The following is a 19,603-nucleotide window of genomic DNA, read 5'->3' as shown; positions in this document are numbered from 1 at the left end:
AATAGCGGGGATTTCTTTGTTTCTTGTTAGCTTATCCGGATTACCATTGGGTCACCAACCTAAGACCGGACTGGTTTTATCAGTTTAACTTATCAAGCAAAATTCTTCTTAATACTTTTTACTCATTTCGTCTCGGTATGGTAAATCTACAAGTTTTTCGCCTTGGTGTAAAGCGAAAGTAGACTTGTGACGTAAATGTACGTAATCAATGTACTTCCGGTTTTGGCTGGAGGTTTGTCCATTGTCGATTGAAATGTCTGTGTGAAAGTTTTATCTTCTTATGGTGTTTGTCCACCAGGAAATTTCACAATTTTAAGCATTTCTAAGAGAGGTAAATAATTTAGAGAGCATCTGAAGCGTAACCTAAAGCCGTCCACTGTTCATAGCATGTAGCGTGGACCAGCCAGTTCCAGTTTTTGCAGAGGGAAAATGTGGTCTCACTTTTAGACCAGAGAGCGTAAGTTGAAGAAAGTATCGTCTTTATATCTTAATCAATTCTCCAACAAGTTGCATTTTAATCATTATCATTCAAATTTTACTTAAGATGCAATTTTCTATAGATTTTACAAAGAAATTGATCATGTTAAATAAGAGTTCCTGCAAAATTTTTATTGACCTTTTATTAAAAGATAACTGGTACTGCCCTTTTGCAGGTCAAATGAAAAAAATCTAGGTTGGTTATAATTAAATGACATTTATTTCATAATTTGTCTTGCATCATAGTTCACTAAAATATATTGAGTAATTTGCCCTGTTAAAGAATACTCTTTATTGAGAAGTTGATGGCACTTTTTACTACTCCTTTTACCTTTGTACATTTAAAGTTAGTGACCCTAATATTTTATAGGTGTGTCCTTTCATTTTAGGCAAAGATAAAGTTTTCCACTGAGTACCTGGCTCAAGGAAGATGGAAATGGAACAACAGGACTGTGGTACAGCAGGTAATGAGCAGCTCAAATCAATCAATGAGTCTCCTACATTCTGCTTTAACCTCAGTATTTTTCTTTTTTAGTGATCTATATGAGCAGATCAAAGGACTGTCCAGTAATCAGTCTTATTTTTAGCTCACCTCAACGAAGTTGGGGGAGCTTATGTAATACCCTCGGTGTCGGCGTCGGCGTCCCAGGTTAAGTTTTTTTGAGCAGTTTTCTTTTTAAGTACTTCTATATCCTATATTGATTAGACATGCATGGAAGATGCTTCTAGTGTGTTTCATTGTACCAGTCAAAGTTTCAGATGCTGCAATTTCAGCAAAAGAATGACCAGATTAATGTTTTTGGAGCAGGTTAACATTTTTGGTACAGTTTTTGGTGTAGGTCTCATTTCCAAGGAAGTATAAGCCCTATGTTGACCAAACTTGCATGGATGATACATCTAAGGATGCATACTACCAAGCTTGCTTCGAATGCTGAATCTGACCTACATTTTCCGGTTGAGTGAACAGGTTAAAGTTTTTGGTGCAGGTTTCATTTCCAAGATACTATGAGCCCTATAATGACCAAACTTGCATGGATGGTACATCTTAGTATGCATACTACCAGGCTTGTTTTGGATGCTGAATCTGACCTACATTTTTCGAATGAGTGAACAGGTTAAATTTTTGGTGCAGTTTTCATTTCCAAGTTACAATGAGCCCTAAAATGACTAAACTTGCATGGATGATACATCTAAGAATGCATACTACCAGGCTTGCTTCGGATGCTGAATCTGACGTACATTTTCCGGATGAGTGAACAGGTTAAAGTTTTTGATGCAGGATTCATTTCCAAGTAACTATAAGGCGTATGTTGACCAAACTTGCTTGGATGATACATCTAAGGATGCATACTACCAGGCTTGCTTCGGATGCTGAATCTGACCTACATTTTTTGTGGATGAGTGAAGAGGTTAAATTTTTATGAAGGTTTCTTTTCTGAGTAACTGTTAGCCCTGTGTTGTGCAAACTCGCATGGATGATACATCTTAGGATGTACACTAATGGACTTGGATGCTGAATTCGACATACATTTTCCAGATAATGGACCAGGTAAAAGTTATGGGTGCAGGTCTATTACCAAGAAACTATAAGGCTTATATAAATCAAACTTGCCACTTGCTTCTGATACTGGATTTTAATCACATTTTCGTGATAAAGAACTAGTTTGAAGTTTTAATATAGGTCTATTCCAAAGTATCAGATCAAAATTGAATAAATTTTGCATTTTTGGATGTACACTTTTTATTTGGTAATTGTGTGACTTTGCTTTTCTTAAAGACAACATTCGTTGAGGTGAGCTCTGTAATCTCTGATTACCTATGTTTGCTTTAATGAGAAATTAAAAATGTAATTTATTTTGAAAAAGAATTATCAAAGAGGCATATTTAAAATGTGAATAGAGCCAGATCTAAGGCATACTTGAAAAATGTAAATTATGAAGGAAATCATCATTGATTTTTAATATTTTCAGACCAGACTGTTCCAGATTCACCGAAATCCCAACAAGAGGCAGGGAATACAGATGTGATGTACCAACATGAAAGTGGACTGTTGGTTAAGAATATGGAAGTTGAGACACCAGAACAGAAAGTGGATAATGATGTTTCTGCAGACACCGTCCAATGTGAAGCCTCATCAGTTGTGACTAGTGATGCTGACAAGGAAGAAAATGTTCCAGATGTGGTAAACACAATATCAGAAATAGTGGATCCTAACTTGGAAGTGTCCACAGATCCTGTCGATGATGGTCTAATAAACGAAATAGCCAAGAAAGTGGATACTGAGGACAGGATGACTTTCTGCATTGAGAAACCTGCTGAGTCTCTCTTGCCCGTCACGTCTCAAGGAGAGAAGATAGAGGAGGTCCTAGTCGTACATCCAGTGTGTGCTTTCGCACGCCCTGTTAATATGGAGTATGATTTAATAGAGGAGACAGATGTCATGTCTGAACTAGCCAAAGAAGTCCAACATAAAGTAAATGATGCACAGGAGAATTCCGCCTCTGGTGATGATTCTGCAACAGCATCTAATGAGGAGGAGAAAGGGGAAAAGATGCCATCAAGTGAAGGAGATAAAGTGAATGGAAACTCTGGAGAAGTTGTAACTGATGAAGGTATTGCTCCTGTTGTAGAGCAAGTTGTTAGAAGAAGCCAGAGGGTATATAATTCTTTAGTGGGGCCTGATTATGCTGTGAAAGTTGTGGCCCCACTTCCTCTGTATAGAAAAAGTGCACTTCCTGCAGAAACTTCAGTGGTGGACAGTGCAAGAAAAAGACCAAAGCCAGTAGTTGCTCTGAAAACTAAGAAAAGTCAACTAAAGAGTGGTAGAAGGCCAGTCTCTGCCAAGTCGGATGTGAGCAGAAGGACACCAGTGCGTATGGAAAGCTTAAAAATGTGTAATCCTACAACTTCCCGTGCTTCAACTGTAGTATCAACAGCATACCGCAAAGATGGAAAAGGTGTCAAAAAACTGCCAAAGTTTTTGTCTCAGTTTGGTGTAAATTCAAATGGTGCAGAGAAAACAGATGTAAAGAAGACAGTTCCTAAAAACAGAGGTAACACAAGCTTAGCGGATGCAGAATCGGGCAGAAGTGCAACACCTGATAAACCTTTAGCAAAGTCAGCTTCCACAGCAAGTTTGATTAGAAAACTGAAGATGAAGGATGGAAGTGAGGTTCCAACTCCTAGGCGCAGTCAGAGAATTTATAACTCCTTAAATGGACCGGAGGAAGCAGTGAATGTTATCACACCTACAACTCGGAACTGCAGGCCCAATGATGAAGTGGTGTACAACTCCTTGGTGGGAGAAGAGAGGGACGTCAAGCTGGAAATCCCAAACATTAGGAAGAGAATTATCAAGAAGCCTAAACCAGCAGACAAAATGAAAAAGACAAGGATGTCGTCTGATGAGGAAGGTAACCCTGGTCAAGGCTATGGCAAGTTTGATGGGTCACTGGCAGAGTCCCATTCAGGGATACCACTGGCTACTCGTATAGCACATGAATTTTCCCAAACAGCAGACGCAGGTGAAAAAAGAAGATCCACACGCTCTCAGTCCAAAACAGAGGAGAAGGAACAATCAGAGGAAGACAGTGTTGACAAAATTAATACAGACTCTATTACGTCTGCTTCCCCTCCCAGTGAGGCCAGCGTTCTAGTCGCCTCCTCTTACTATACCACGAAGAGGGGCACCCAAACAGAAGTCACTTATTCAACACCATCTACACTTTCGTATTCAACAGCTTCGAAGAAAAGACCCGCAATGTCTGCCTCTGTTCAAAAGACTGGCACCACACAAAGAAAGCAGAACCTCAAATCAGCTTCTAGTAGGCCAAGTTCAACCACCTCGGGAACTTCAGTAGCTTCAGAGAGGTCTCTGCGGTCCTGCACAAAGACAGCTAAGGGTTCTGTGGACACTGAAAAAAGCAGTACTCAACAGGTAAATACTGAAGAGCATTTAAATGATTTTTGTTTGGTGTTGATTGAGCTTATGTGATTTTAATGTATCCACCTATTTCTTTGTAAACACTAAACACTACACATGTACTCTTACAAATTTTATTTATGTTTTTTTATCTCATTTCATGATCAGTTAAGTTGAGGTGGACTTGTGCCCCCCCCCAAACATTTAGTTTCAGGTTCAATTTTTATACCCCCCGCAAACGAAGTTTGGGGGGGTAATATAGGAATCACCTTGTCCGTCTGTCTGTCCGTCTTTCCATCTGCAATCAAGTCCAGTCCATATCTTTCTTACAGAGGGACATTAGAATCTACTACTCCACACAAAGATTGCCCATGACCTAAGGGTGTGTCATGACCTTGACCCAAGGTCATTTGGGGAAGTTGAAGGTCACTGGAAGAAAAATTTCATAATTATTGTCCAGTCCATATCTTTCTTATGGATAAACTTGGTAGGTTCTCATTTCACACAAAGATTGCCCATGACCCAAGGGTGTGTCATGACCTTGACCCAAGGTCATTTGGGGAAGTTCAAGGTCACTGGAAGAAAAATTTCTTAATTTGTGTCCATATCTTTCTTATGGATAAACTTGGTAGGTTCTCCTTTCACACAAAGATTGCCCATGATCCAAGGGTGTGTCATGACCTTGATCCAAGGTCATTTGGGGAAGTTCAAGGTCACTGGAAGTAAAATTTCATAATTCGTTTCTGGTCCATATCTTTCTTATGGATAAACTTGGTAGGTTCTCATTTCACACAAAGATTGCTAATGGCCCAAGGGTGTGTCATGACCTTGACCCAAGGTCATTTGGGGAAGTTGAAGGTCACTGGAAGAAAAATTTCATAATTTGTGTCCAGTCCATATCTTTCTTATGGATAAACTTGGTAGGTTTTCATTTCACACAAAGGTTGCCCATGACCCAAGGGTGTGTCATGACCTTGACCCAAGGTCATTTGGAGAAGTTCAAGGTCACTGGAAAAAAAAATTTCATAATTTGTGTCCGGTCCATATCTTTCTTATGGATAAACCTGGTAGGTTCTCATTTCACACAAAGATTGCCCATGACCCAAGGGTGTGTCATGACCTTGACCCAAGGTCAATTGGGGAAGTTCAAGGTCACTGGAAGAAAAATTTCATAATTCATGTTTGATACATCTCTTGATTAAGGAAAAACTTAAAAAACCCAGGAAAAAAAGCATGTGCATTTTCCATGTCAAAAACCCAGTTGCAGGGCTTTTCATATATGAATGCTTAACAATTTTCACATAAAGTGGCTTTTTTTTAGGGAGCCATTAAAGTAACTTTCAACCTTTCAACATTACAGGATTGGATAATGCTTACATCTTCAGTTATTCTTTGATTTGCAGAGATAATTTTTCCATTAAAGTAACTTTAAGTGCATTTGCATTATTTAGCTATTCTGGGAATGCTGTCTTTTAGCTTAGATTTGTGTATGAATAGACACTTATTATTTGGAGCAGGTTTATTCCCTATCAAATGCAGTCCCAATTTTGACCAAACATGCATGGTTATTGTAGGTTGGGATGCTTTCTACTACAAATTAGTTATTACTACTTCATGTATTAATTACAGATGTTATATTTAAGAGATATTTTAAATCATAAAATGTCAGATAAAAAGAAGATTAGTTTGTCTGAATTTCATCCCTAACATTATTAGTACATGGTTTGCATAAAATCTTCCATGCTTTTTGCCCTGTTCTGAGAATTTTATTGTTTGTAGTTTTTTAAAGTTTGACTACTCTTCATTCTCTATGCCATTTTCATGAAACATTTTATATAGCAAAAATCACATTCATATTTACATGTATATTTCAGAAGGAAGAGTCACCTGCAACAAAATCTGCTTCGCTGAAAAAGTCCAGATCAAGCAGCAAACTTAACTAACAAGAGCTTATGAAGCCAGTGCTTTTCCTGTTGGCTTTTGTGGCATTTCAAGTGGCATGTTTTATACTTAATGTTTCATACTTTTTTGAAGAACTGCAGTAGTTTTAATTCCACCATTAGAATGGAAATTCAGGCAGTTTTACCTTCTGATGGATTGAATGCTTTAGTAGATAAACATTACACCTATTCAAAATATTAAAAACAAAAATGAAAACTGGTACCTGTATATATATCTTTCAAATGGTACTGTACAGACTATATTGATTGATGTTCACATACATTATCACAGAAAATTCAGAAATAAAATTGATGTGTTTAATGGTTTATTTTGCATTTAAAGGGAAGAGTAGCTTTAAAGTTTAACCATACTACCAGGTACTCAACAGCAACTTCTAGGGCATTTCCGACAGGAAAAAAAGCAGAAAAACAAATTGAATGAAATATTTGTATTTAAGGTTATCCGATCCTCAGGTTCAGAAAATCAGGCATTGAGTAATTGAAAATGCTCAATTGTATTTACCCACAGTGTTTCTTTAAACTTCATCTTTAAATTTAATCATATTATATAGGGAAAATTAGTAAATCATAATTTTTCAGGAAATGCGATTTGAGATATTTTTTGATTGATAATTGATCAAGAAATACATTTTAGGAATAAAATTCATAGGTATCCAGGCTTTTAAAGAAAATTGCATGAATTTTACACTTATATAGTACTTTACTTTCTCCTACTTACGTCCATCGTTTCATAATGCATAGTATATGAAGTGTTTCCTTTCAAAGAAAACACCGTAAATCACTTCTAATTGCAAATCATGCTTATAAACATTGGTAACTAAGGCTAAATTAAAAGAAATTTGATTTTTTTTAAATATGCAAGGTTTACTTAATTTTATGAGGTTAAAATGTCAAATTCTTTAATACCGTTTGTTAAAACTTGAAAGAACATTGAATCATATAAAGAGGCAGAAAATGAAAATTGTTGCATGAAAAAATTTCAATTTTAAGCTTTATTTTAAGACTTTTTGAATTAAATTATAAATTAAAGAGTTATCCTTCCTGGCTGAGGAACGTATATCCTTAAAAGAAGGAATTTCCAGCTGTACCATTTCACAGTGATGCACACTGTAGGTGTCGGGATTTCATGAGACCAGTTTATCTATATGAAGTTAAGAAAAATGTCAAGGAAATGTAATTAGTTTTATCACAGTAGCTTTTATAACCATCAGTTATAAAATATATTCAATTTACTATCAGGAAATTGAAGAAAATAAGGGGGGATAAATCAACAACACTAAGCCCCAATTTTCAATGTCTATCTTCGCAAAAGGGAGAGGATGAGCCCCTACCTGGCATAAACCTAAATTTAATTTTCATAAAATCATCACAGGTACTTGAGGACAGGAACCCCCCCCCCTCCTTTCGATATAGACCCTTTGGCCTTTTCAATTTTTTTCTCATAAATTATCTTCCATTGACATATTTGAGATAAGATCTATATCAACAAATCGAAAAATTACATAAAAGAAACGTTTTATAAAATCTACCCTACATTCTATATATAAAAATTTATATAACAGTTTAAGTTATAGTTAAGTTTAAGCAATTTTTTCTGAATTGATAGGATAGATATATCACAGATGTGTCATCCATATATAATTCTTGTGAAAAAAAGTCTAAAAGACCAGGGGTTCTATATTGGGGGGGGGGGTCCTGTCCTCAAGCACCTGTGAAAATCATCTCCCTCTAAGCTATGTTGGAGCCACAAAAAAATTATTAACTATAAAAGAAAATCTAAAGTGCATGTATGAAGACTATTTATTTGCAAATTGATCAGAATATCGGATAAATAAAATTATTCCCATATTTATAGTGTAGAGGATCGAGGATCCGTGTTTAAAAATGGTGAAAAGTTTTACACAGGAATATATTAGACGTGGTAATATAAAACAGGTGCTGGCCAAATATTTTAACACCCCCCCCCCTCCCTTTAGCCGAAAAATGTCGAAATTAATAGACACATACATGTGATATATATAATATATAAAAGCCCATGCAACAACGGTTCAAAAGTTGGGCCAAGGTTGATTTTTTTTAAGTGTGTCAAAATCAAAAGTCAAATGGTCAAAATTAATGGTATACCTAAAGGAAGGCATGTCACAAGAAATTCATGTTTAATAAGTACAGAGTATGAAATCCATAGTAGTTATCAGGTGCCTGTGGTAGTTATGTGAACTTATGTCCAAGATTAAAGTTTTTCAAAAGTAGGTCAAGATCAAAATTTCTATAAAATATAAAAATCATAGCTTTAACCAACCAAAAAGATATAGGCAGGGATAGAGTTTTTTTGCAGACAGTCAGACGGATGGACAGGACAAAAACTAAACATCTCCAAATCTTCGATTACGGGGGCATAAAAAAGAAGACATACTTCAAACTTTAACAATAGGGTAAGATAAAACTGCATTGTTTTACATTTTGGTTTTGAAATATGAAAAAAAAATCGTATATATATTTTTTTCAATTCTTATCGGATTGTAGTTAACTTACACGTCATTAATTAAAGTATTTCCATTACTTTTTTAGCTCACCTGAGCTGAAAGCTCAAGTGAGCTTTTCTGATCACCCATTGTCCGTCGTCTGTCTGACCGTCCGTCCGTCTGTAAACTTTTCACATTTTCAACTTCTTCTCAAGAACCACTGGACCAATTTAACCAAACTTGGTACAAAGCATCCTGGGGTGATGGGGGTTTAAATTGTTAAAATGAAGGGCCAAGTCACCTTACAAGGAAAAAAATAGGGTGGGGTCATTAAAATATCTTCTCAAGAACCACTGGGCCAGAAAAGCTGAAACTTATATGGAAGCATCCTAGGGTAGTGTAGATTCTAAATTGTTAAAATGATGACCCCCGGGAGTAGGGCAAGGCCACAATAGGGAATCCAAGTTTTACAGTGAAATATATAGGAAACGCATTCTTCTCAAGAACCATTGGGCGGGAAAAGCTGAACCTTATGTGGAAGCATCCTGGGGTAGTATAGATTTTAAATTGTTAAAATGATGACCTCCGGGGGTAGGACGGGGCCCCAGTAGGGAATCCAAGTTTTACAGCGAAATATATATAGGGAAAATCTTTAAAAATCTTCTTAAGAACCATTGGACCAGAAAAGTTGAACCATATGTGGAAGATTTCTGGGGTAGTGTATAGAATCTGAATTGTTAAAATTATGACCCCCGAGGGTAGGTCGGGGCTCCACGCAATAGGTATTACAAGGGAGAAAGGTAAAGAAAGGAATCACCAAAGTTACTCAGGTGAGCGATGTGGCCCATGGGCCTCCTTTTTTTTTTTTTTTTTTTTTAAATAAGGCTATATTATTAACAGATACTTGTTAAAATGGCAATTTTTGACACGTTCGAACTATTCTTTTGAGAGAAGTAGACAGGCTTGTATTGGATGTAGGCGAAAACCTATAGATCCACTTCTCTAAAAGAATAATGTGCGAACGTAAGGCCATCCTTAAAAAATTGTTTGTTTGGAATTGCCGCCTGAAGGGTTTCAGACACAGGAGGGAGGGAGGGAAATTATTTTATTATTTAAATTGAAGATAAATTTAAAATTTTTGAAAAATCTAAGAGACATTTTCTGACTTTTAAAAAAAGTAGACAGAATTGTAATTTTACATAGATCTGACATTATCTTTTGGTGTTTTGTATGGTGCATGTGACATATGAATAATAGGCAAAAAAATTGATTAAATAAAAAAAAATCTTCCTACTTTTGTTCAATAAAATTTTTTCAGGAGGGGGCATTTCAATGAGGCGGGAGGCAATTCCAAACAAACTATAATTTTATTTTGGCCTAATTAAAGCCCCCCCCCTCTCTCTCTCTCTCTCTCTCTGAGTCTCTCTTTCTCTCTCTTACCAAAGGTTTGTTTGTTTATTTTCTGTTGAAAGAATTTAATGTGAATCTGCAAAATCTCATCCCCACTTTCAAATTTTAAATAATGCTTTCGTCCAGTGTAAAAATAATAATTTAAAGAAGTAGGAACTTTTTTTAGTAATGAAAGTTGTCATTTATATATGAAAATAACACTTTAGTTTATCACTGTAAAATAAAAGATACCTTTATTTAAAAAAAAGAAACTTTTCCTGATATACAAATAAATAGAAAACTGTATGTTTACATCCCTGCAAAACATAACCGTATCTAGTTTACGGAATGGTTCAACTATTAATATCAAGGGCAGATCACTCTGAATAGTTGCATGTCGGACTAGTCAGCCTGAAAAATAAAAAGATACAGAATGGCAGAAGAAGAGGAAAAGGGATACAGATGGGAAACAGAATACGAGCGGACTTGGTATAATTCAACCACCTTATTTATTTTCCTCGACAGCTCCCTACTTTATTTGTAGTTTTTATTTATTTTTAATTAGTATATGAAAATCAAATGATACTGATAGGACCATGTGGTTTATGATTTTATGAATTCGGTTGTTGCGGTCTGGAAGATTGGATTTGGGCCGTGGATATTGGCCTGGATAGCTCAGTCTGTAGACTAGTGATGCAGGAGTCAGTTCGAGTCCTTTCCCAGTCATATGAAAGTCCTGCCAGGGGCTAGTAAGAATTTGGGATGTGTCTTTGAGGGGGACGACCATTTCATTAGGAATGTAATGGTTTGCACTGTGGACATTGGCCTAGGTAGCTCAGTCTGTAGAACACCTGAATAAAGATGCAGGGGTCCTGGGTTCGATTCCCAGTCCAGCCATATATTTTCTCCTTTCTTGTTTACATGTGGATTTCGACCTGGAGAGCTCAGTTTGTAAAGCACCTGACTAGTGATGCAGGGATTTGGGTTCATTTCTCGGTCTGACCATACATTTTTCTCACATATAACACTTACTACATGTGGTGTCAAGCCGTGCTATGGAGGAGCATGGTCATTGTCTTCAGTGGACAATCACATTTTTGAAAAGGGGAGGAGGGAGGTTCAGTCGCCTGTGGCAAAGTAGATCAGTTTGAAGGGCACCTTACTAGTGAGGCCCACGTCTTAATCATAAATTCATATGATCTGGTCCATTGCCATACATGCTAACTTTTGAAAATTCCCATGGGGGATTTAGCGCGTGATGACATTTTTCAAAGCTTTAAATTCGCGACATTTTGTCGTGAAATTAAATGATTGTATGAAATGATCTTTTTTAAATTTATTATATTGATATCACTTATCAATACAACTTAGGAATTAAGTCAACACAAAAAATAAAGTTTTTCTTTCCACAATCGAAATATTTTTGCTAAAATAGGTGCCTCTCTCACTAAAGAAGTGGTATTTAGTTACATATGTAAACATTTTTCTTTCTACCAGGACACATAATTTAGTGAAAAATTGTACAACTTTTAAATCATTTTTTTTTTTCAAAGGCTAAAAAAATATGAGGTTTTGATACTGTAAAGTCCTGTTTCTGGAAACATTTTTAGCTCACCTGAGCCGAAGGCTCAAGTGAGCTTTTCTGATCAAAATTTGTCCGTCGTCGTCGTCGTCGTCGTTGTTGTCGTTGTAAACTTTTCACATTTTCATCTTCTTCTCAAGAACCACTGGGCCAATTTCAACCAAACTTGCCACAAAGTATCCTTGGGTAAAGGGGATTTTTGTTCATTTTTCCAAGGGGAATGTAGAAAAATTAATGCCATTTTTAAAAAATCTTCTTCTCAAGGTTTGCACTGTAGTGTAGATTCATTTGTTCAAGCCCCCGGGGGTAGGGCGGGGCCAAAATGGCCGATCAAAGTTTTACATAGGAATATACAGGAAAAATCTTTAAAAATCTTCTTCTCAAGAACCACTTGGCCAGGAAAGATAAAACTCATGTGGAATCATCCTCAGGTAGTGTAGATTCAAGTTTATTCAAGTCATGACCCCCGGGGGTAGGGTGGGGCCAAAATGGCTGACCAAAGTTTTACATAGGAATATATAGGGAAACCTTTTCAAATCTTCTTTTCAAGTATTTCAAAGCCATGATGGTAATATTTATATGGAATCATCCTCAGGTAATGTAGATTCTAGTTTGTAAATTATGCAAATTTCTGACTTACGTTAACTTTCAGTTCTGATCTGATATGTTTTTTTTCCTAGCTGATGTGCTCAGGTGAGCGCTGTGGCCCTTGGGCCTCTTGTTGAGATTTTTTATTTATATTTCAATTAATTAGAATTTCTAATAAGATATTAAATTTACAGAAATTTATACCACACTTTATTTTTTTACAGTCATGAAATTTGTCAGTTTTGATGGTGCCATGTGGGTATTTCCTTAACATGCACATACCTAACACATATTACTTATGGGAGAAGAGCTAATTGACATACACTTGATTGTTTCATCTTAATTTTTTCATATTATTTTCATGATTTTAACTGGCAAACTTTACAATATTTTTCATTAGGAAGATAAAATCAGCAGCTATGCGTTGTAGTTTTCTACTTTCGTTTAAAAAAAAAAACGATCTCTATGGATTCCGATTTTATGGTTTGATTAGTATTTTATTGTCTTTAATTTATGTTTTTAATAAAATGACTAATAGTTATCACGTTAGTCTATGTGTTTCACCTTGCATACCCCTTAAAACAAAGTAATTGCCCCAAGCTATAAGCTACTTGTACCTGATTAAGCGTGAAGTGATTTCCCGTGGCCTAAGACCTAATTAACACCTGGTTAAATAAACAATGAAACCTATCTGTGTGCATTGAATAAACAAGTCTGACATTGTTATCCCGATTGTCAAAATTCAGCGGTAGGGAAACTTTTATAATATGAAATTTTAAGGTGATTTTTTTCAAATCGGGAAATTAGGGCAATATTTCTCTCCCGATCGGGAAGGCGGGATGAAAGGGTAAAATTGAGAGAATCCCGCCTAAATCGGGAAAGTTGGCATGTATGCATTGCATATTTCTTTTTCTTCTTTTCCATTGCACAGTGATTTAGCTTCAGAGTGATTATAACTTTTAAAGTTATACCAATGTTGAATTTTCAAATGAGTCTGTACATACACTGCATACACTGTCAAGCTGAACTCACAGTGGTCTACTTTTTGCATTTTGTCATTATTTTTCAAATTGTCAGTTATTTATATTTTTGAAGGTCAGAGGGTTTGGATTATCAAACCTTGTCAATACTTCCCATACTGAGGCCTTATAATGACTATAAAACAAAAAATATGTTGCAATGACCTACAGGCTATTTCCTAAATTTTTAGCTCACCTGAGCCGAAGGATCAAGTGAGCTTTTCTGATCACATTTTGTCCGGCGTCTGTCTGTCCGTCCGTCCAGCTGTCCGTCTGTCTGTCTGTAAACTTTTCACATTTTTACATACTTCTTCTCAGGCTGGGCCAATTTCAACCAAACTTGCCACAAAGTATCCTTGGGTGAAGGGGATTCAAGTTTGTTCATGGGCCACGCCCTTATTCAAGGGGAGATAATTGGGAATTAATGAAAATTTAGTGGTATATTTTAAAAATCTTCTTCTCAAGAACCACTGTGCCAGGAAAGATGAAACTTATGGGGAAACATCCTCAGGTAGTGTAGATTCAAGTTTGTTCAAATTGCCCCCGGGGGTAGGGCAAAAGTTTTACATAGAAATATATAGGAAAATTCTTTAAAAATCTTCTTCTCAAGAATGACAAAGCCATAATTCATGATATTTATATGGGAGCATGCTCATGTAGTGTAGATTCAAGTTTGTTCAAATCATGTTTTACATAGAAATATATAGGAAAATTCTTTGAAAATCTTCTTCTCAAGAATGACAAAGCCATAATTCATCATATTTATATGGAAACATTCTCAGGTAGTGTAGATTCAAGTTTGTTCAAATCATGACCCCTGGGGGTAATTTTACATAGAAATATATAGGAAAATTCTTTAAAAATCTTCTTCTCAAGAATGACAAAGCCATAATTCATTATTTATATGGAAGCATGCTCAGGTAGTGTAGATTTAAATTTGTTCAAATCATGACCCCTGGGGGTAAGGACCCAAAATGGCCAACCAAAGTTTTACATAAAAATATATAGGAAAATTCTTTAAAAATCTTCTTCTCAAGAATGACAAAGCCATAATTCATCATATTTATATGGAAGCATGCTCAGGTAGTGTAGATTCAATTTTGTTCCTTGGCCGACCAATGTTTTACATAGAGATATATAGGAAAATTCTTTAAAAATCTTCTTCTCAAGAATGACAAAGCCATAATTCATCATATTTATATGGAAGCATGTTCAGGTAGTGTAGATTCAAGTTTGTTCAAATCATGACCCCCGGGGGTAGGGCGAGGCCAAAATGGCCGACCAATGTTTTACATAGAGATATATAGGAAAATTCTTTAAAAATCTTCTTCTCAAGAATGACAAAGCCATAATTCATCATATTTATATGGAAGCATGTTCAGGTAGTGTAGATTCAATTTTGTTCAAATCATGACCCCCGGGGGTAGAAAATGGCCGACTAATGTTTTACGTAGAAATATATAGGAAAATTCTTTAAAAATCTTCTTCTCAATCATTTTCTAAAAATAGCAAATCCATGATTGGTCGTGGGACTACTTTTGGATTTAAACTTTACAATAAAAAGCCATTTTATACTAGTCCTACCCTTGGTGCTCAGGTGAGCGATGTGGCCCATGGGCCTCTTGTTCATGTATCTAGCCATATGTTTTACATACTTAGGGGCTTCAAACCATTAACCTTGTCAGTTGATGCATCTTAATGTGCCTTAGAGCGCCATAGGTTTGCCAAATTAGAAGTAGGGAACAGTGATTTTTTTATGCAATTTATCAGAAAAGTCATTTTACTTTCTTGGACCTATTGTTTTATGAAAGTTTGAATTAATTCTTTCCTTTGTAGGGAAGCTATTCAAGAAGATGAGAAAGGCTCACTGCAGGCTAGCGTAGATGATATTGTCAGTAAAGCCAAGAGGAGGAAACTCCTTGAGAAAATCAGTAATGTCCGACTTGGTATGGTAAGTAGATATACCAGTAATCATCTGAAAAAAATCAGTATTGTCAGACTTGGTTTGATAAGTAGAATAATCATATAAAAAAAAATCAGTAATATCTGAGTTGATTTAGTGAGAAAAAATAATTTTTATTTAATGTAGTTCTTAAAATTCTTATTAATTTTATCAAAAATAATTTGTATTTCATTTTGTTTATATTGTCTTTTCAGTCTTTGTCTATGTATCTGTATTAATAGGTTTGTTTTATTTCAGATGAGACATTTATTTCTTATAATTGACATCTCTGAAGCCATGAGTGACCAAGATCTGAAACCAACCCGTCTCTTGTCCACCTTAAAAGTAGGACCACAATGCTTCGTATAATAATTTATTTGTAAAAATAGGATTTAATAATTGAACAACATTTTCATTAGTATATATTGCCTAAAATGCAAATGAAAAATGATCATGACGTGTATTTAAATTCCTGATAATTTTTTAAAAATTCAGCTTTTGGAGTATTTTGTTGAAGAGTATTTTGATCAAAATCCAATCAGCCAACTGGGTATCATTACCACAAAGAACAAAAGAGCAGAAAAGATATCAGAGCTGGGAGGTAAAACTGTTAAAATGACTGTAAACCAATTATTATTCGTTTCATATTCTATATTGCCAGTTTGAAATCAATTCCATGATGATGAATTTTTACGAATGAGGAAATATTCTCTAGTTATTAGAAGAATTAAATTTAAAATATAAATCCTTGCACTTAATAGTTTATGAATTCAGTATTCTAAAATAATTAAAATTGTAAAATTTATTATTATGATGTAAATTTCCTGTAAAACATGTACAGGACACAAAATCAGTTTACGATATATCCAGAGATTTGCTCTATCCATAAAATTTAACATGCATGGATATGGTTAATTTCACAAGGGATTAAAAAACTTTGATTGTTAACATAACGATAATGGTTCCGTGAATGTGATATATTCAAGAGAGTTCTGCTGAATAAGTTATCTTTTTCTTCTTCAGGAAATCCCAGAAGACATATAACCATGTTACAGAGCCTTGCAGATCAAGTGTGTCATGGGGAACCTTCTCTCCAGAACTCATTAGAACTGGCTAATCAAACTCTCAGGTATTCAACAACTTGGATGTCACTGGAAAAAAAAAATTTTTGTATCTGAAATTGTCTTCGAGTTTATTTGGGAAAAAGTGAAATTTCCTCATATGACAATAATAGTGAATTGCATTTTTTGAATATGTAAATCATTAAATTTTTGCAACATCTTATTTTTGCCAAATAGTCATTAAACCCTCATAAGCAGGACAAAATTTCCTTAAATTATGGTTATTGCTCTAAATAATCTCAAGGTATTCTAATATTTACAAGAATGAAATTTTCACAAGTAAGCTGTCTCGTGTAATTGTGCCAAAATAGAAGAATTACACGCTTAGTGTGGACTTTCAGTAAGGCGTGGCATTTCCTTAAATTAGCTTCTGAAATTTACACAGCTTCCCTTCACTGTTGAAATAAACATATGATAGAAATGCGGCCGAATGTCAACTGGTATAGTAAATAGCCAATTAAAAGTTCTCTCACGGCACAGAGGTGGGGCATAAGTCATCTGATCGTTATCAACAACAATTTTAAGTTCCTATGTTATTAATTTCGTAACCAATGAGAATCTACTAGTATTCTCCATTACGTAGCGCCGAGAAAGTCACGCCTACTGAAAGTCCAAAGATAGGGTAAAATACTCCTAAAGTTCTTGCGAATAGTCCCTAACTGCCTATATACTGCTATACTATTTATATAATACTATATACTTATTATAATTCCTGCATCTATATTCTCTTTGCTCTGAAGACATATGCCAGGACATGCCAGCAGAGAAGTGTTGGTGGTGCTGGGAAGTCTGACGACATGTGACCCAGAGAATATACACAGCACCATCTCCGTAAGTTTACAATAGTAGTCTGGGGTGGGGGTGTGTCTATTATACACAGTTATAATCTCTGTAAATGAACAGTTAATAGTAGGTGGGAGTATTGAAAAAATGAGACCTGCATTTTTATCTTGGAATGCTTTTATGAAAACAACCATTTTTGCCCACAGCTTGAATATTTCTTAATCTATCAAGAATTTCGACTGTTCAATGGATGAATTTTCAGTATATTTCTACTGTATTGGATTTCAGGTCCTTAAAGATGGAAACGTTAGGTGTTCTGTCATAGGTCTGGCAGCAGAGGTGTGCATCTGTAAAAAGTTATGCAAGGAAACACATGGTAAAAATTCACAAATCTAACATTTTAATAATATTGATTTATGGACAAAATGAATCATTTTGAATTCATTCTGATCTTTTGTTTTTAAGTTGCACTTTATTGAAGTAGAGCCATTGCTTAACTGATTTTTGTCCTCCTGTGTTTAGGTAGCTACAATGTAATTCTGGACGAGAGTCATTTTAAAGATCTCCTGACACACCATGTCACTCCTCCACCAGCCACGGTCAGTAACAAATGGCTGGTTGTCCTTGTCACTGAATTAAAGCACTGATTACTTTGTCAAATTTTATCGTCTCATATCTTGTTGGGTTTTTTTTCTTCAGGCAAGCACAGAGTCATCACTCATCAGGATGGGTAAGGTTCTAAAATCGTCTAAAATGAATTTTAAACATCCCTTTGTCTCAGAGAAAGGAAACATTTAATCTTATTTTTAGTGATAATGCAGAAACTGTCAAAGCTATTGCAGTTTGCTTTTCTTGAGAATATAATAAATAGTAATATTAAGTTAGGAAGCAAATATTTTTAAGAAAAAGGAAATGATTTTTGTAAAGAAGCTCTTTAAATTGAAGATTTCTATCTAGTTTTTTTTTTTTCATTGCAGGTTTTCCTCATCATCAACTCAGTTCAGACAAAGAAGAGAGACCATCCATGTGCATGTGGTACCTTGTCATTTAGTTTATTTACCCCTCTCATATAAATTGTTTGTAAGATGGACAAAGTTATTGCCCTTTGAACATTTTCTTGTTTGAAAAACTTGTCTCCTGAAACTTTTTATTTTCTTTACAAATTAAGAATATAATATTTAATAGATTTATTTTCTGTTCTTCTATTTTACAGTCATCTTGACAGCAAAAATGGTCAGGGCTTCAGTAGCACAGGATATTTCTGTCCCCAGTGTAAAAGTAAATACTGTGAGCTGCCCATTGAGTGCAAGGCATGTGGTGAGTTTAACAACATATACAGTTGATATCCTGTGTCTCAAACATTGATACTCACTATCTTCATTAGATACCATAAATATGCCAAAGTGATCTGAAAGTCCCAATTACATATTGTTTTTGTATTTTACACCCCAATACCTTGAATTCTTGAATATCTTGTGTTTCTTCATGGAGCCATTGAATCTGAGATAAGAAGATTTGACTGTATTTTAGGTTTTCGTCATTATACAGTTTGGTGATTTTGTGTAAATTTCAGGTCTAACTCTTGTGTCAGCCCCACACCTGGCTCGTTCATATCATCACCTGTTTCCATTAGAACAGTTTCGTGAAATTCCTGTAGCTCAGATTGGATCAAATGTGTAAGTTAAACATACTGCCCTTAAACTCAGGTATTCACCAAGAATCTCTCTCTGTAATCTTTGTTTTAAATATAAATGTAAAAGTTCAGTATTAAAGGTCTTAGGGTTGCTATAATTCACATGGAAATATTAAAGTGTGCTTTTCTTTTGTAGGATATGCTTCTCTTGTCTATCAACTGTTCAGGAACTTAATGTAAGTTCAGTGAATAAAACAGAATAAAATTGTTCTTGCTGAATTTAAAAAGCCATGTACTCAGATTTCGTTTACTTTCAATGTTATGGATTGATTTACTCTGTGTAATTGATCAGAATGAAAAAAAGATAAAACCTCTTTTCTTTTTATTTGTAGGTGTACGTATGTAACAATTGTGAGCAGATTTTCTGTTTGGACTGTGATTTATTTATCCATGAGACATTACATTCCTGCCCTGGGTGTGCTAGCTCTAGACAAACACAACAATTAGCCAAAATGGCTGGCTTTTCTTGACAGGAATAAAGAACTACAACAGAAAAATGACTTAAGTTTAATATTTTTGAAAGACTGTAATGAATGGAAAACATACTAAAACCCTCTTGAAAAATTGACAATATACAGGTAAAGCTAAAAAAAATAAAACACATATTTTTAGGTTTATCAAAATCATAGGAGTTGGCATACCTACATGTATCAATATTAACTGA

At 35.1% G+C, this 19,603-nt stretch overlaps 2 protein-coding genes across 2 annotated transcripts; both read left to right on the top strand.

The window, feature by feature from the left end:
• Positions 1-194: 194 nt before the first annotated feature.
• LOC134241814 (uncharacterized) lies at positions 195-6,661 on the top strand. Its single transcript, XM_062723835.1, has 4 exons — positions 195-457; positions 867-941; positions 2,448-4,414; positions 6,274-6,661. Exons 2-4 carry the CDS (start codon positions 908-910, stop codon positions 6,340-6,342), a joined length of 2,070 nt encoding a protein of 689 aa, XP_062579819.1. The 5' UTR covers positions 195-457; positions 867-907; the 3' UTR covers positions 6,343-6,661.
• A 3,938-nt stretch (positions 6,662-10,599) lies between these two features.
• LOC134241812 (general transcription factor IIH subunit 2-like) lies at positions 10,600-19,561 on the top strand. Its single transcript, XM_062723833.1, has 14 exons — positions 10,600-10,700; positions 15,237-15,351; positions 15,601-15,687; positions 15,838-15,943; positions 16,366-16,471; positions 17,204-17,294; positions 17,535-17,622; positions 17,769-17,845; positions 17,946-17,976; positions 18,224-18,281; positions 18,460-18,563; positions 18,820-18,922; positions 19,076-19,115; positions 19,272-19,561. Exons 1-14 carry the CDS (start codon positions 10,645-10,647, stop codon positions 19,407-19,409), a joined length of 1,200 nt encoding a protein of 399 aa, XP_062579817.1. The 5' UTR covers positions 10,600-10,644; the 3' UTR covers positions 19,410-19,561.
• The last annotated feature ends 42 nt before the right edge of the window (positions 19,562-19,603 follow it).

Source organism: Saccostrea cucullata, unplaced genomic scaffold (assembly GCF_032062105.1).
Source record: "Saccostrea cucullata isolate Sc308-1 unplaced genomic scaffold, CSIRO_AGI_Scuc_v1 ctg7, whole genome shotgun sequence".
In the NCBI taxonomy this organism is placed as follows: Eukaryota; Metazoa; Mollusca; class Bivalvia; order Ostreida; family Ostreidae; genus Saccostrea; species Saccostrea cuccullata.
The sequence above is the reverse complement of the archived record's forward strand: the minus strand, read 5'-3'. Positions and strand labels throughout refer to the sequence as shown.

Excerpts from the sequence above, each read along its gene's own strand:
- LOC134241814 (XM_062723835.1), top strand. The coding sequence starts at position 908 with ATGGAAATGGAACAACAGGACTGTGGTACAGCAG. Across the intron at positions 942-2,447 it reads ACAGGACTGTGGTACAGCAG|ACCAGACTGTTCCAGATTCA; the intron begins GTAATGAGCAGC and ends TAATATTTTCAG. Across the intron at positions 4,415-6,273 it reads AAAAAAGCAGTACTCAACAG|AAGGAAGAGTCACCTGCAAC; the intron begins GTAAATACTGAA and ends TGTATATTTCAG.
- LOC134241812 (XM_062723833.1), top strand. The coding sequence starts at position 10,645 with ATGGCAGAAGAAGAGGAAAAGGGATACAGATGGGAAACAGAATACGAG. Across the intron at positions 15,352-15,600 it reads GTAATGTCCGACTTGGTATG|ATGAGACATTTATTTCTTAT; the intron begins GTAAGTAGATAT and ends GTTTTATTTCAG. Across the intron at positions 17,846-17,945 it reads TCACTCCTCCACCAGCCACG|GCAAGCACAGAGTCATCACT; the intron begins GTCAGTAACAAA and ends TTTTTTCTTCAG.